This window comes from Neolamprologus brichardi, chromosome 7 (assembly GCF_056152115.1).
Source record: "Neolamprologus brichardi isolate AB-2024 chromosome 7, ASM5615211v1, whole genome shotgun sequence".
Taxonomy (NCBI): domain Eukaryota; kingdom Metazoa; phylum Chordata; class Actinopteri; order Cichliformes; family Cichlidae; genus Neolamprologus; species Neolamprologus brichardi.
Window position 1 is genome coordinate 32,190,604 of NC_142110.1, and position 15,509 is coordinate 32,206,112.

Here is a 15,509-nt window from a genome sequence, read left to right on the forward strand (position 1 = left end):
ACTTGATTTTTAAGGAATTTTAAAGAATGTCTATTTCTAATTCACATCGATGTAACCACAGTAACGAGGTCTGCCCTTTTAAATGACAGTCTGTAAACAAACATGGCCGCGTTATAGTGGCTCGGAGCCCCACAAATCGAAAGAAAGAAGTTCACTTTTTGTTGGTACACTTTGGGACTGCACAACCACTCAAAGTGTTAAATATTGGGAGCTGAAACGAATAAATCTATCGGTGCGGCGTTTTTGGGCGATAATGAATTGTCGCAACAACCAACGTTTTACGGCAGTGGAGTTTCAGTTTGATTGGACGCTTTGTGCCGTAAACCGTGTCGGTTAAAGAACACATGGGACGGAGCTGAGGTAGCGTGTACATCTGAAATGTGAGTTAACTGCTCGAAAAAATCACGTTTACGTCGTTATGTTATAACAAAATGCTATTTTTATTTGCGCAATAGCAGTTGCCAACTTGTGTTATATATGTTATTAGCTAAGTAGCTTGGGTAAAAGCACCAGAAGCGCTTTATGGATCGAAAACACATTTCGACTGATGGAAAAGTGGTTTATTAATATTAAAATTTAAGCAGAGTTTCGTCATTAACAGGTTCTAGATTAACGCCTTAATTTACAAAGTGAGGAATCAAATAGTTGGCAGAGCCAGTAAGTGTATAGCAGGGAAAGCTCCCATCTGAAAGTCTTCTAAAATCCACATGAATCTACTTCTGGTGTCCTAAATGTGAGACTTGGAGATGGTTTTGAAAAAACTGTGTTCTTGTCTCAGAAGCTCGGCTTTCTGTTTATTTTTATTCTAAAGCTAAAAGCCTAGGTCAGTGTTTCTAAAGCTAAAATTGGACCACCCAGTTGCAATCACAGAACCAGTCTTCGTGATTCCAGTTCGTACAGTCTGTTAGTATCACCAGCTGTAGTGCTGCTTCTCCTGTAGATCACAGCAAAGTACACTGTACTTGCAGTAACTGATGGATAGAAAATCTCATCATCACTTTGCAGCACACAGCGAAGGATTGTGGTGCCTGCTAAGCCTCTTGTTGTATACAGCCCGAGTGTGACAGCATGAGCGGTCACTCAGGGGTTTGATGAGTATGAAAGAGATATTGATCATATGCTACACTCTCCATAACCAACAAATTTCAACCCAAATAACCGCTTGTGGAAGATTGGCGTTCCATCCTTTCTTTCTTTCTTTCTTTCTTTCTTTTTTACTTTAATCTGCGTGTATGTGACATGTTAATCTTCCTACTCTTGTCTCACTTTCTCTCTCAGACAGACATTAGGATGGAAACTCAATCAAAAAAAACCTTTTCTCCTAAAAATGGGAAGAAGTTCATGCAGAAAGGAAAAGGAAAAGGTAAAGCATCTTTTACAACAACGCTTCCAAGCTTCATCACACCAAACCAGTTTTGTGATTGCTGTGTCTCATTTTGCCCAGATTCCACAGGGACCAAATTTGGTGGAAAACCGGGCAGCAAAAAGCCCTTCAAACAGTACAACAATGCAGAGAGGAAGAGCCGACCGGGGAAGGGCCGGGATGGCGGCAAGAAACAAACAAAGTTTTCTTTCTCTAAAGGAGGGAAGAGGAAACTGACAGGTGCTAAAGATGAAGGAGGAGAGGGTGAAGGTGAGGAAGTATCTGCTCTTCCCAGACCAAATCTGACACTGCCTGTAAACATTGGAGTTGGTTGTATATCATGGGCTGAACATAATTAACACACATACATTCTGCACATATACAGCACATGTTATCAGCGCACTGCTTGTTAGTTTTAGAGTAAAAATAAATAAATACATGAGACAGACTCTCTGTGCTACAGCGTGGACAGTCAGACTGCTGAAATGACACATTCTGCTCTAAATCACTGATTCTGTGTTTGGCTTCTCCTGAGAGCCTTTCTGTTAGAGGACAGTCTTCAAAAGCAAAAGTTGTATTTCCTCTTTTATGTGAGATCAGGTCCTGGGGCTAAGAAGGTGAAGAAGGATGGGTTTAAATCAAATGAGAAGCTCACAAAGGAGGAGCTGAAGAAGAACAGGCAACAGAGAAAGAAGGACCTGAAGAGGAGTCGACAGGAAGCTGAGAGGAAGGACATGTATGAGATCATCAATCAGTCCAAACATATGTGGGGAGACCTCAGGAGGTACATGTCCACACACACACTCACTCACAGGGTCGGAGACAAGGCCGTCATTTGTGTTGCTGCGGTCGGTTCAGTATTGGATGTTTGTGTTAACAGGAAGAACTGCGAGAAAGACCTGAAGAAGAAACGGCTGAGAGAGCTTCGTGATCTGATCCATGGAAAAGTCAAACAGGTTCGTCTGTTTGTTAGAAACTGCACATTTGGATTTTCTTTATTTTTAAACCTGTTTAATTTTTCTTTAAAATGAACCCATCCTCAAATGACCATATTATGAACATTCACTCTTGTTGACATCATACAGAGCCAAGAGTGGGGAAAAAACCTCCTGAAACCTAAGCATTTGGCTCACAGGGATTACGTGTACATACACTAGCCTAATCATATATGACGGAAAATAAGAACAAACAGGATAGGCTTCCAATAAGATGTACCTTTTTAAAATGTAGTTGTCTTAGGATTGTTCATCATGTCTGCAATTAACTCAGAAAGTAAAGAGGATTAAAAGTGGACACATGGATCATTAAACATCATAAAAACAGAGGAAAACAAGCAGTTTCTTGCATTTTATTTTAATTTTATGGAATAATTTGGATTGTTATGTGACCGTGCTTTCCTTCCTCCAGATGGCGTTTGCTCACGACGCCGTGCGAGTGCTGCAGTGCTACATTCAGTTCAGCAACCACGAGCAGAGGCAGGAAGTGTTTGAGGAGCTCAAAGGTGAGCATCATAGTTTCATCTACTGTCTTTGGAAGTGTTACAGTGTGCGTGTGAGTTTCCCCAAACTCTGAGCTTTTTCATCACCAGTTAATTCAGAGGTGACGTCTAGAAAATAACCCAAATACAGACAGAAAACTCAGAATGGGCTGTGGGCATTTAGCAGTTCTGGATTTTAATGTGACAGTGGATAGTTTTCCCTTTATTTTTTATTTTTTGTTTGTTTTAACTTTTTATTCTTGCACAGAAGAAGTTTTAGAAATGGCAAAGAGGCTTTTAGCAAGAAAGGGAAATCACAAATTAACCACACATGGTGCTTTAACCAGCCAGAATCTGAGAAAACCCTGGCGTGCATGAGTAATGTACGTTCATTTTTATGCTGGCATAAAAATTCAGCACACAGTCCAAAGACATATATTTAGCAGGGTTAGGTTAATTGCTGTTTCTAAATTGGCCATAGGTGTGAATGAGAGTGTGAATGGTTGTCTGTCTTTCTCTGTTAGCCCTGTGACAGACTGGTGAGCTGTCCAGGGTGTACCCATGCCTCTGGTGCCCGGGACAGGCTCCAGCCCTCCTGCAGCCCTGATAAGGATAAGCGGAAAAGGATGGATGAATGGGAAAAATGTCTTATATGTTTGAGTAAATGGGACTACAGACCAGCAAAACTGATTAAAAATATTAGAATTCTAGTGAGGTTCCTTTGGACCTTTTCAAAACGCATGCAGGAACGGCCCTGATAACTTTGCTGGTGACGAATGATTTTTGGGTCCAGTGGGTTTTCACTGCTACTTCCCTCCAGAAAATTTATATTTTTGTCGTTTTATCAAAACCAACAGAAATCTATCAGCGCCAAAGTCATATTTGTTGCTACTGAAACTAGCTTCTGCCGCTTTTTTCAAAACACCTCATCCACGGATTATGAATAGGCAGCACATTTTCCCTTTTACATCAAAATTCAATAAGAAAGATGTGAGTAGATATAAAAAGATCCGGTTATACGTCTGTGTCCTTGTTTTCTTTTAACAGATGACATCCTGAGTTTGAGCAAGTCACAGTACGGCAGACATGTGGTGAAAAAGCTGCTGATGTACGGGTGAGTCAGCTTAGAGGGTTTTTTTCCCCTTTCTGCAGATGCCTCTTGAAACAGGTGTTTCTATTGTTTTGTCCAACCAGTTTAAATGAATTCAGCTAAATATGACAGAATAAACTGCAATGAAGTTCTGCAGTAGATAAGTGTAATCTTAGGTGTATTTATTATTTATGTATTTACTTTCTCCACAGGAACAAAGAGCTGGTGGCAGCAGTGATTAACAGGTTTAAAGGTCACGTGCGACAGATGCTCCGGCACGCCGCTGCCTCGTCCATCATCGAGTATGCGTACAATGACAAAGCGGTGCTCGCACAGAGGCTCATCCTTACAGATGAGCTATACGGCAACACCTACACTGTCTGCAAGGTAAACACACACACACACACACACAGGCTTAAAACTATTGTTTTGTATCAGCACCACCAGAGGGCAGACAAACAGGCCGACCACTATTGTGATTATTATTTTTGAGAGGTGTGTTTATTAATTGGTGTTGTGCGTCTCTTTGTCCGTGTCCAGTCATACGAGTTCAACACCCTTGAGAAAGTTGTAAGGACGAACCCGGACAAGCTGAACAACATCATGGACGAGATGAAGCAGATTCTCACACCCATGGCCCAGAAGTAAGACCAGGAAAAGAATCACCTGCAAAGTTTGATTATGAAGTCCTTTACAAATGTTTTCTGACAGAGTGTGGTTAAAGCTTTCAGTTTTGTTATACTAATGAATAAAGCAATTCACATTAAGTTGAGGTAAAATGGCAAAAGATTCAATAAAAACATTGTTTAAAATATTTTTCCTAAAGATGAGAACAAATCTAAGCTGATGTGGAAACTTTGATTTGGTTTGAGACGCATTTATGGTCAGAATTTAATTCTTTTAGATAAATTAGATCCTAAAAGAAAGTTAAAGTTATAAAATTTCATTACTGAACTTAAAAGTTACAAATAAAACCTTGAAGTCGATTCGTCCACACATATTTGAGGTTTTGTAAGTGAGTGAGAGAGATGTTACATGCTGTTTTAGACATTTGTACGCACACAAAGGTTTTTGAAAGTCAGAATTATCAAATTGGTGAGCTGAACTTATTCAGGTTTGGATGTACGCATTTGTAAAATAGTTTTAGGTCAGATTTGGTATTTCTGTTTTGTATTTGTGGATTTAAACACGCACGTGTGAGTCCTCAAAAGTTACACACAAATCATTGTACACATTTGTTAAACTTAATTTATACTTGCAGATCATATTGTACGCACTGAGACACATTTCTCTCCATATTTCGGAGTCCTGTCCATCTTTGGGTCCGTATACCTATGCGAGAAGGTTTTCTCAAACATGAACTACATGAAGTCCAAACGGTGCTCTTTCCTGACTGATGCCACTGCAGTACTGCATTAATATTACAGCCCTGATATGGAGAAGCTCTGCAATGATGTTCCGAAACAGAAATCACATTAAAAGAGCATTTAATATGCTGTTATTTTTCAATAAATATCTCTATATTTTTGACCCTGAGTTGATATAGTTTTACGTTCAGGGCTGGACCCCAGACACAGACACACGGCTCTGTTTCTCCTAGTATTCAGCCTGAGGGGCTAAAATGTCTCTTTGGTGCCCTGAGTCAGACCTAAGTTACTGTCATTCTTTTCACTCAAAGTCTGCACGTTGTGCATATGAGTGGAAGAAGGAGGTGATTTTACGTGTTTGAATCATAGGCCCCAGTTTTGAAAAATGAAGCACTGGTTTAGTTCTAGGGTGAAAGTGGCCTACATCAGTTGGCACCACTGTGGATTTTCTACTATTAGAAGTTAAAGGTTTAACCTCTTTTGAAATGCCACAAATATTCTGTCCAAACTTTTTAATCTTCAGACCAAAGCTCACAGAAGCTATCAGATGGATTTTTAGATATTTTTGTATTTTTGTATTTCAGGGAACAAGTGATCAAACACTCTCTAGTCCACAAAGTCTTCCTGGATTTCTTCCAGTGTGCTCCTGAGAAACAGAGAACGGTGAGCCTCTTTTTAAAGTTTCCATGTATTAAAGAACAGAAGCTGAATATCACTGCTTCATTGGAACTAAAAATGGAATAATAATTGTTTCTCCTTGCTCTGTTTGTTGCGATTCGAGCAGGAGATGATCGAGTCCATCAGACAGTCTGTCGTCTACATGGCCCACACTCACGACGGAGCCCGAGTGGCGATGAACTGCTTGTGGCACGGCACAGCCAAGGTGCGCACACGCTCAAATGCAACAACTGCACGTGCACATGCAGGAGTTCTGTTGTTACAGACAGTTGAGAAGCAGCCTTCACTCTTTTCTTTTTTCCTCCATGGGAGTCATTTAAAAAACTCTGCTCGAAAACAAAACTTTTGGGCTCAAAATACACGAAGAGAGAGCCTGATCGGATTTTGTTTGCGTAAAGTCTCTTGTACCCAGTTTAAAATCGGTGGCATAAATGACCTCAAGTCATCACCTGTGTTTATTTATCGGTTCATTAAGGTTAGCAGGAGGACACACAAACCCAGGCTTTTACCTGTACTAGTAAGCCAGTACAGGTAAAAGGGTTGCAGCTCCATCCACTGTGACCCCTTGGGAAATAAAGGTTAGGCTGAAAGTTGTTTTTTTTATTATTACCTATTAGCTATCAGAATTGTTCCATGTACCACAAGCCCCAGGGTAAACTGATATTGTGGTGATCAAAGAGGTTTTCTTCTGTGGTGTAAAAGCAAAGCTATCAGTTCAGTGGTGCATCTACACTCTTACCCTCAAGTTCTGGGTAGCAACCAAAAGATGAGGGGAAATGAGTTTCCTCTAGAAGATGCAAGATGGCCTGTTCTTCATTAGAATAGGAGTGAGCTCAGAGTAGAGCTGCTGCTTTATTCATGGAAAGAAGCTAGTTGAGGTGGTTCATGCATCTGATTAGGATTCCTGATGGACATCAAGTGGCAGAAGATGGATGATCATAATTATTTCCTAACGTGCCAGCCGCACATTAAAGCTTCTTCAGTTTCCCATAATCTTTAGATTGGCACCATCCAAACTTCATATATATTTAACTAATGTTGATGACTGGCAGGAAATGGAAGCGTCTGCTTCACAAAGTCATTGTTTTATTTTTTGTTTCAGGACCGAAAAGTCATCATAAAAACTATGAAGACCTACATGGTGAAATTTGCCATGGTGAGTTCATTTAATCACGTGTTGATTGATTAAACCAAAACCTACGTTTATATGTTAACAATTCATGCAAAGTGTCTGCAGGTCAATTAAAGTATGTTATAATCAGTTTGGATGTTTTTAGTGTAGTGTAAAATAACTTCATGGTTGTATGTCTGCCAAAAAATAATCACTGTCAGTGTGTATTTCTGTACTTTGTATTCTCACCTCCACTTCTACCTCTCATTAGTCTTATTTTTCTTGTGGATTTCTGTCAGTGTTTCAGAAGTTTTGTGATGAAATTCTGTTCTTGATGTATCTTCTAAAACGTCTCAGACAACTTGTTATGTGCACAATTGTTCAAAACTAGAAAATAGCAGCTGATTATTAGATCTCTTTAAAGATACATTGTTCTGAAATTAAAATTCCTCAGAGTGAGTAAGAGTGAGGACTGATATATGTATGTATCCACAGGGGGAGTTTGCTCACCTGGTTCTTTTGGCCATATTTGACTGTGTGGACGACACCAAGCTGGTCAAACAGGCTGTGCTCTCAGTAAGTCAAATGCAAAATACTTCATTGGTATGCAGACTCAAATGGTTTTGGAGCCCAGCAGGAATCTGCAAACTGACTAGAGAGTGTAGAGAAAAATGACTGTGAGTGGCCTGAGCCAAAGTGCAAATCTGTCTGAACAGGAACAGGGCAGACACACACTGCCACAGCAAAAGAAACCTTAGCTTCAGACTTGGATGGTTCCTGGACTCATATGCTCCTGACTGGGAGGGGAAAGAATGCAAAGCATGACATGTTTAAGAAGTATCCCCATTAAAAACTCATTTGTGTCCCACCTTTCCAGGAGATCCTAGAATCTCTGGATGAGGTTGTAGGTAACAAGTACGGTAAAAAGGTCCTGGTGTACCTGCTGAGCCCCAGAGACCCGGCTCACCTGGTGCCGGAGATCATCAAGGTGTTGGAGCAGGGAGACGGAAACGCACACAGGTAACAGCAATATGGACGGTTTTGTTTAATCCAAGAAAGTAAAAATAAATAGTAATGCTGACATATAAAAGTCTGAGATGGAGTGAAGGTCACATGTTTCTGCTCTGTTCAGTAAAAAGGACACAGCAACTCGGAGGAAGGAGCTGCTGGAAGTTGTCTCCCCACCGCTGCTGGAGTACCTGTGTAACAACGCAGCTGCCATGGCGATGGACAAGGCGACCAGCGTCACCATCAGCGACATCTTGGCGTCGGCCTGTGGGGACCTGCGGCCCGCCATGACGGCTGTGGCTCAGCTGGCCAATCAGGAGTTGGTACCAGGAGGGATTAAAGGCGAGGTGTGTGTCAGCAGTTAGAAACAGAGCACAAAAGTGTCAACATTTAAACAACAAATATGAATATGAAAGGATTTTTTTTTTTTAATTGGATATTCACTAAAAGAAGCTTTGATGGTGACTTTATGTTTGATGCGCTGTGCTCTTTGTGCCCTCTGTAGCTTCACATGGCAGAGCATCCAGCAGGACACCTGGTGCTGAAGTGGCTCATAGAGCAGGACGTCACGCTGGCAGAGGCTGGCAAGGAAGGTAAGGACACTCTGACACACACACGGTAAACTGGTTTTAATGAGAATGTTGTTGAATTCAAGGTCATTTCTGACGGTGTGCTGAGCATTTAAAAAACCTGTTTAAGTGGGTTTCTTAGATTAGCTTGAGTCGTTTTCACACAAACTCCAGATATTTGCAGGGGAATCAGGCTGGATTTAGATGTGTTCACAATGCTGGGAACACTGTGTTTTTTTAGACAAGCAGGCAGGACACATGACACCTGCTTGGAAGCAGCAGCTGTAAATAAATAAATAAAATTTTGTCAACAGCCTGGCTGCAGCATTTTGCACAACCTGTAGACGATCCAGAGAACCTTTGCTTAGACACATAAAGAAAGAGTTACAATAGTCCAAGCGTGAGGAAATAAATGCATGTATAGCAATCTCCAGTTCAGGGTGAGATAAAATAGGGCTTAACTTAGCCACATTTCTTAAATGATAAAAACAAGATCGAACCAGAGATTTCACATGCCCATCCAATGTGAGAGTCGAGTCAAAAGGTACACCTAAATTCTTGATAGAGGATTTGACATACACTGAAAGAGGACCAAGGGTTTTCACTGTCTGGGATAAAAATCTGTCAGGAGCGCATACGAGGACTTAAGTTTTCCCCTCGTTGAGTTGGAGGAAATTTGCAGCCATCCAATGTTTGATGGAATCTAAGCAGTCATTCAGAAGCTGAAGCTTAGATAAATCCTGGGGCTTAAAAGAGATGTACAACTGAATATCATCAGCATAACAGTGATAAGAAATGTCCTCAAAAGAACCCATTATATGCTGGAGGGGGAGAAGATATATATTAAGAACAATAAAGGCCCCAAGACCGAACCCTGAGGGACACCACAAGTAAGGGAGGTAGAAGATGACCTAAAATCGGAGACCACCACAGAAAAAGATTGGTGATGTAGATATGAGGAGAACCACTCGAAAGCAGTACCCGATACACCAACCCAATGCTTAAGCCTTTCAAGGAGGCTGCGGTGGTCAGCAGTGTCAAAAGCCGATGTTAGGTTCAACATAAGTAGGACTGAGCATTTTCCTGCATCATTACTCATCAGAATGTCACTTGAGACCCTAAGAAGGGCTGTTTCTGTGGAGTGAGCTCTGCGAAAGCCAGACTGAAACTTATTGCAAATGCTATGTTTGTCCAGAGCTGCTATAAGTTGCTTAGCCACAACCTTTTCTAGAAGCTTAGCAATTAACGGTAATTTAGAGATAGGTCTGTAGCTGCTCCAAAGAGAGGGAGTCTAGCTGAAGTTTTTTTAAAAGTGGGAGAATAGCAGCATTTTTAAGATAAACCGGAACTATGCCAGATGCCATTGAAGAGTTGATTAGAGTGAGCACAGATGGACCAATAACCTGGAAGACATTTTTGAATAATGATGCAGGAACAATGTCAAGTGGACAAGAGGATGCTTTCACTGAATTCGCTAGTTTTACCACCTCAGGTAGTGAAACGGGAGAGAAAGTATCCAAAATGACGTGCCGAGATGGGGTTGAGATCGACATAACAGGTGCTGAATGAGAAAAATTCATTCTTACGTTCTTCATCTTTGCAAGCAGAAAAGAAAGAAAACTGTCAAGTCGTCCTCATTAGATGAAATAGCGGCTGCAGGAAGAGCAGGAGTAACAATGTCCCTAATTGTGTTGAATAGCACCTTAGGATTACCTCTGCTCTTTGTAACTAAGTGTGAGAAATAGGCAGCCCTCGCATCTCTGATAGCATTATTAAAAGAAGCTAAATGGTCCTTTAGGTAGAGGAGATGAACATTTAGATGGGTTTTCCTCCACCTGCGCTCCGCTTTACGACAATCACGTTTTAGACCGCAAATACTGTCATTTAGCCAAGGAGGAGATTTGCAAGCAGAAACTCTCATTTTAACTGGACAAATATAATCTAAAATAGAAAGGCAATAATTATTCAAAAGATTGGTTGAATAATCAACATCATTATGAGGAGATAGTAGGTTAAAAGCATCCGCAAATTTCTCAGCTGTGGAGGAGTCTAAGATACGAGAGCTAAGTATCCGTTGAACAGGGGACAAAAGCCCATTAAAAGACAAGTTAAAAACAATAACATGGTAATCACAAATAAAAATGTCCTCAGAGCAAATAATATCAATAGTTATACCCAAAGTAAAAACAAGGTCCAGTGTCCAGCTGTCACACTTTTAGCATACCGCCAGGTTAAAGACCAGCTAATGCCTGATTCAACTGAGCTGGACATTGTGTTCTCATTGGCAACTCTCTAGAGCAATGTCTCCAAATGTTAATGGCCACATGTGTGAAAACAGCTTAGTGCCTGTCCCCTCTAACCCGATTGAGGATTTAGTCAGTTATAGCTATGGATCAAAAGAGAGAAGTGAACTTTTTAAAAACATGAGTACGCTAGAAGCAGACAGCTGGTATTCAGTGGACTAAAAGCCAAACACACAGCTTTGGAGTGTGTCTCTGCTGAGCTGAACAACAGAACCACAAACCACCACAAACTGCAATACTCCTACATACCTGCAGGAAAATCACTTCACATCAGGGCTAGAAAGTGGAAACTATGTATCTTCTTATCTCTGTATCTTGTTAATCTCTGCCTGTCTGTTTTACCCTCTCAGAGCGATTTGGGAGGATCCTCGTGGACACAGTAGGAACAAATAAGATGAAGAGCTGGGCCAAAGTCAACAGAGGAGCCATGGTGCTCTGCAGGTCAGTGAACAAACACATTTTTATCACTTCAGAGGATATTTCTTGAGGGTTGTATAACAACTGAAGTTCAGCTCAGATAGTCTTTTTATTAACTGGCTGGACAAAAACTCAAACCCCAGTCAGGGATGAAGGGTATCATAATGTCAAATGTCACATGACTCTTCTTTAGCACAAAATAACCTCTGAGTGCCGCCTACTTCCATCCTAGATATTATCAGATGATGATGATAAAATGGTGATTAAAAATCTATCAAGAGCATAAGAATCTAACCGTAAGAGCAGATAATCGATACTGATTTTAAAACATGCTCAAAGAACATGTGAAAACATGGCACTTCCAGCTAATTTTAAACTGAAGATAACCATGTGTTTGTTCTAAGGACCAACAGGGGGCGACTCTGGTATCACAAAGAAACCGTTTACCCTCTTTTTTTGTAAATTAAAGTTTTTTGGGGGGGGGGTTTCTTTGCAGTTTGCTGAACAGCTGTGACAAGTCTGTGGCTGCGGAGGTGAAGGCGGTGCTGGAGTCCATCAGGTCGGAGCTTAGCAGCATCAGCAACAACAAAGGCGTGGAAATCCTGCTGGAGAATCTGAACAAGTAGACCTTTTTCTTCCAAACAAACTGCTGATGTTTAACCCATCGCTGCCTCTGTGGCACCAACACCTGCATGACTGTGAGCGATTGAAGCAGAAAATGGGAACATTTTTCAGGAAGTGGATACAACCTGACACACTGCTGTGTAATTACAGTGGATGGGAATTTTTTTGGAATCTGGGAAATTAGGAAAAGTGTTTGGAAAAATGGTCACCGCTACAAGAAAACAGATTACAAACATGGAAGAACAGCTGGCAGTTCAAAAGTCAACGGACAGCACACACAAATTCTCAGATAATCAGTTTCGAGTCCATTACTGTCTTTGAAACTCAGCACTTCATAATTTACATTAAACAAATCTGGACAAAGTGATGGGTTTCATGGACAGAAGCTAAAATGTTTAGATACAGAGCTGATTAGTGAATGGGAAACAGCCTCTGTCTGCGATTGATGAGCTTAGCATGACTGAATGAATCATGACGAGATCTTCAAGAAATGAACAGAGGTCTCTTATACTTACTGTAATTATAAGAGAAAATCCTGCTTATTTTATGCTTGGGGTCTTCTCCAGTTGACTTGATTTTAAAATCTATGCTCAGGCCAACTGAACATGCAACTCTGCAGGTCATTAAAAGCACAGAAAAGGTGTGACAAGTAAAACCATGTGCATAACATGACAAAGCCCAAAGTTTTTTGGTAATTTGTGTGAACTAGGATTCATCTGGTCAGCCTTCAGATTTGTTTTGTAAGATTTTATGTTGTAAGCATCAGCTACAAAGTTACTGTGTTTGCAAAATAAAGACTATTGTGACAATTATCATAATATGAATTTTTTTATGTGATGCTGACACAGAACCCCAAAACCTGAGTGTGAGCAAGCAAGTAATCAACAAGCATAGTCAAAGTAGACTTTAAAATGTTGGTTTATTTCAGTGAGCGGAAGAACCTGTCACATTTCTGCCATAGATATTGTTCCAATGGTTGGTGCTCATGGTAAATGGACTGGTAATACCTGTAAGATAAATAACTTTGAACTCTGAATCATGCAAAGCCACTCCTATAGAGCCTAAGAATAAAAATATTTAGGGGGAAATGAACATAATGGGTCCTCTTTGACAATGTCATGCATGTAATTTGATTATGTTGCTTTCCTGTGAAAGAACCTGGCTCAATTCTTCTTTTTGCCATTTGAAGCAAGAAATTGCTTCAAAAAAATCTGATATTTTATAAAAGAAGGTTGTCGGCTCCAGAGATACAGTGATTCATATTTTGAGGATAGAAATTTCTGTACACAAACTGTTGAAGACAAGATGAGAAACCATTTCATTCTTACAGAGACTCATAGAGCAGATAAACAGGTCTCTCAGGCACTGTCCAGATGTTGGATGATTCAATGTTATCGGGTCCCATGTCGGGGATGGAGGCTTTAACAGCTTCACCACAGACAGGTTTGGAATAAATAAACACCTTTAATTCAGAGGACATTTTTTTTTGACTTTGAGAATTGGAATTGCAATTAAAAAAAAAACCTTGTACAACAATAATAAGCAAAAGTGATACTACATATAAATTTGGCCACAGCCCCCCTTCAAGGTTATCTCCTTTTGCACCAGTGAACTGTTTCCAGTGCTGCTTTCAGTTTGGGTCACTCTAGAAATTCTGTCCTGATCATTTTAAATCCCTTCTGTGTAAAACTAACCGTTGACTTTTGTGCCAAGGATCATTGCTTGTGAGAGTTGAGACCTGGGATACTTCAGGTCAGGACTGTGAGCAGGAGCAATTGTGGGAGTGTTCATGAACAGAGGCAGATATGCATCTACAAAAGGTATTTAAACCTTGGTTAAAAATAAATTTGGGGGCTTGTCCAGGATCGGTACTTCTGGCCTATAACCTGAATTTTTGTTGCTACCCAGCTCACAAAGCTAAAACATAAAATTGAGACTGACATCGGATCATTTAGAAATGTGAGTTTTTATTCAATTTCTAAATAATCTAAGTTTACACACAGAAAAATAAATTTAAACACTGTAGCCAGGAGAGCATGACCTAGCAAGAAGAAGTGGTGGTGCATTAAACACCAACTAAGTCAGTTTATCAGGTCCATGGTTATCTGTTAAGGTCATACACCCCCACAGGTTTGCACTGCAAAGCCAATAGGAGTTGCAGGGAGCACAACAGAGCAAGAGTATCCGGTCATTAAGTCTGACGTCACTAGCCGTTTCTGGGCCTAAACTCCGCTGCAGGTCCATATATCAAACGATCACTATGGCATTACTGAGAGTTGAAAAACTGTCTAAAGTCTTTCATTTTTAATAAAATGATCAGCGTTCTGCTCTACCAGGTGTAACAATTGAGTTTAACATTCAGGCATACATGAAAACGGAATTTATGACATTTAACGGAGTTAGAAGTTAGCAGGAAGTTAGCTCGCTAGCTTCTATCTAAATACAATATAGCATGTCCTGACTGCGGGGTTTTTGAAACAAATTAAAACGTACAGCTCTGTTATCACTTCCAACATAAATGAAGACAGAAAACTAAACAGCAGTGACGTTTTTGGGTTACTGAAGTTTGGCTATAGCTGGTATATAATGATGTGCTACATGACCGCTAGCGACACAGCTATGTTAGCATAATATAAACAAACTAACTTTTTTTCCACTCGATAAAAGTTAACGTGAGTGTTCTCGGTGGTCAGGAACAAATATAATCGCATGGCAGGATGCTGTAAAAGGACCAAACTTCAGCCAGGAGAACAACTGAGATAATCCATCCACAATACGAGGTTAGTCATTCATATACTGCTGCATGGGCTGGGCTGTAGTTACATCCTAAGGTTTTAAAAACTGAGCTTAAATAAATGATTAGCGGTAATAAAAGCCGAGGGAGGTCAACAGTGATCACTGACTGTTTTAGGAGCTTTTTGAGATTAAATAGAAGAAAATACAAAACATTAAACATGTTAACAACACAAAAGCCATATGAAATGCAGACTACTTTAGGCCCGGAAGTAGGATTCGTCATGTCATCACTTAACGACCGGATAGTAACCAAATTTGAACCACCTGTGTTTTTTGGGTTTTTTTAATGGGCGGGATTACATCATGTATAATGGGAGGATGGATGAAAGTATGCATAAATAAACAGGTTTGCCAATTCTGTGGCCAGAAAGTCCTCAAGTTTGACTTTAAATGGCTTCTGGAAGTTGTTTCACTGAAATGTCTCTTGCCACATTAGTTTTCACTTCCACCAGTGCTGGCATCTGAACAGTAAATAGTTCTATTATGAACAATAATATTGCTCTGAACATTGTGAGAACAATTTGTAAAAATAACTGAATAACCTGAAAAAGAGGTAGAATGACAAGTACAATTCCTGGCTTCTATTTACCTGTACACCCCCTAACTGATATCAGAAAAGTGTTGTTGGTGGAGGAAGTTTCCAGCAGCATCTCACCATCCGGCAGTTCATCCAGATAGAGTCTAGCTTATATGGAAATTTCAGGTA

General features: G+C 40.4%; 1 protein-coding gene across 4 annotated transcripts; it reads left to right on the forward strand.

Annotated features, from left to right (window-relative positions):
- Nucleotides 1-96: 96 nt before the first annotated feature.
- pum3 (pumilio RNA-binding family member 3) lies at nucleotides 97-12,825 on the forward strand. 4 transcript variants are annotated; one of them, XM_006803449.2, is made up of 18 exons: nucleotides 97-380; nucleotides 1,279-1,363; nucleotides 1,445-1,633; nucleotides 1,964-2,147; nucleotides 2,244-2,319; nucleotides 2,771-2,864; nucleotides 3,888-3,954; nucleotides 4,143-4,317; nucleotides 4,471-4,574; nucleotides 5,882-5,960; nucleotides 6,082-6,180; nucleotides 7,078-7,131; nucleotides 7,582-7,662; nucleotides 7,964-8,106; nucleotides 8,219-8,441; nucleotides 8,600-8,687; nucleotides 11,317-11,407; nucleotides 11,880-12,825. In XM_006803449.2, the coding sequence occupies exons 2-18, from the start codon at nucleotides 1,291-1,293 to the stop codon at nucleotides 12,007-12,009; spliced, it is 1,950 nt and encodes a 649-aa protein (XP_006803512.2). In that variant the 5' UTR covers nucleotides 97-380; nucleotides 1,279-1,290; the 3' UTR covers nucleotides 12,010-12,825. The 4 variants fall into 4 exon arrangements, with proteins under 4 accessions (XP_006803512.2, XP_087699621.1, XP_006803513.2 ...); XM_087843495.1 differs by having other exon boundaries at nucleotides 1,279-1,355; nucleotides 1,443-1,633; XM_006803450.2 differs by having other exon boundaries at nucleotides 1,283-1,363.
- Nucleotides 12,826-15,509: the final 2,684 nt, after the last annotated feature.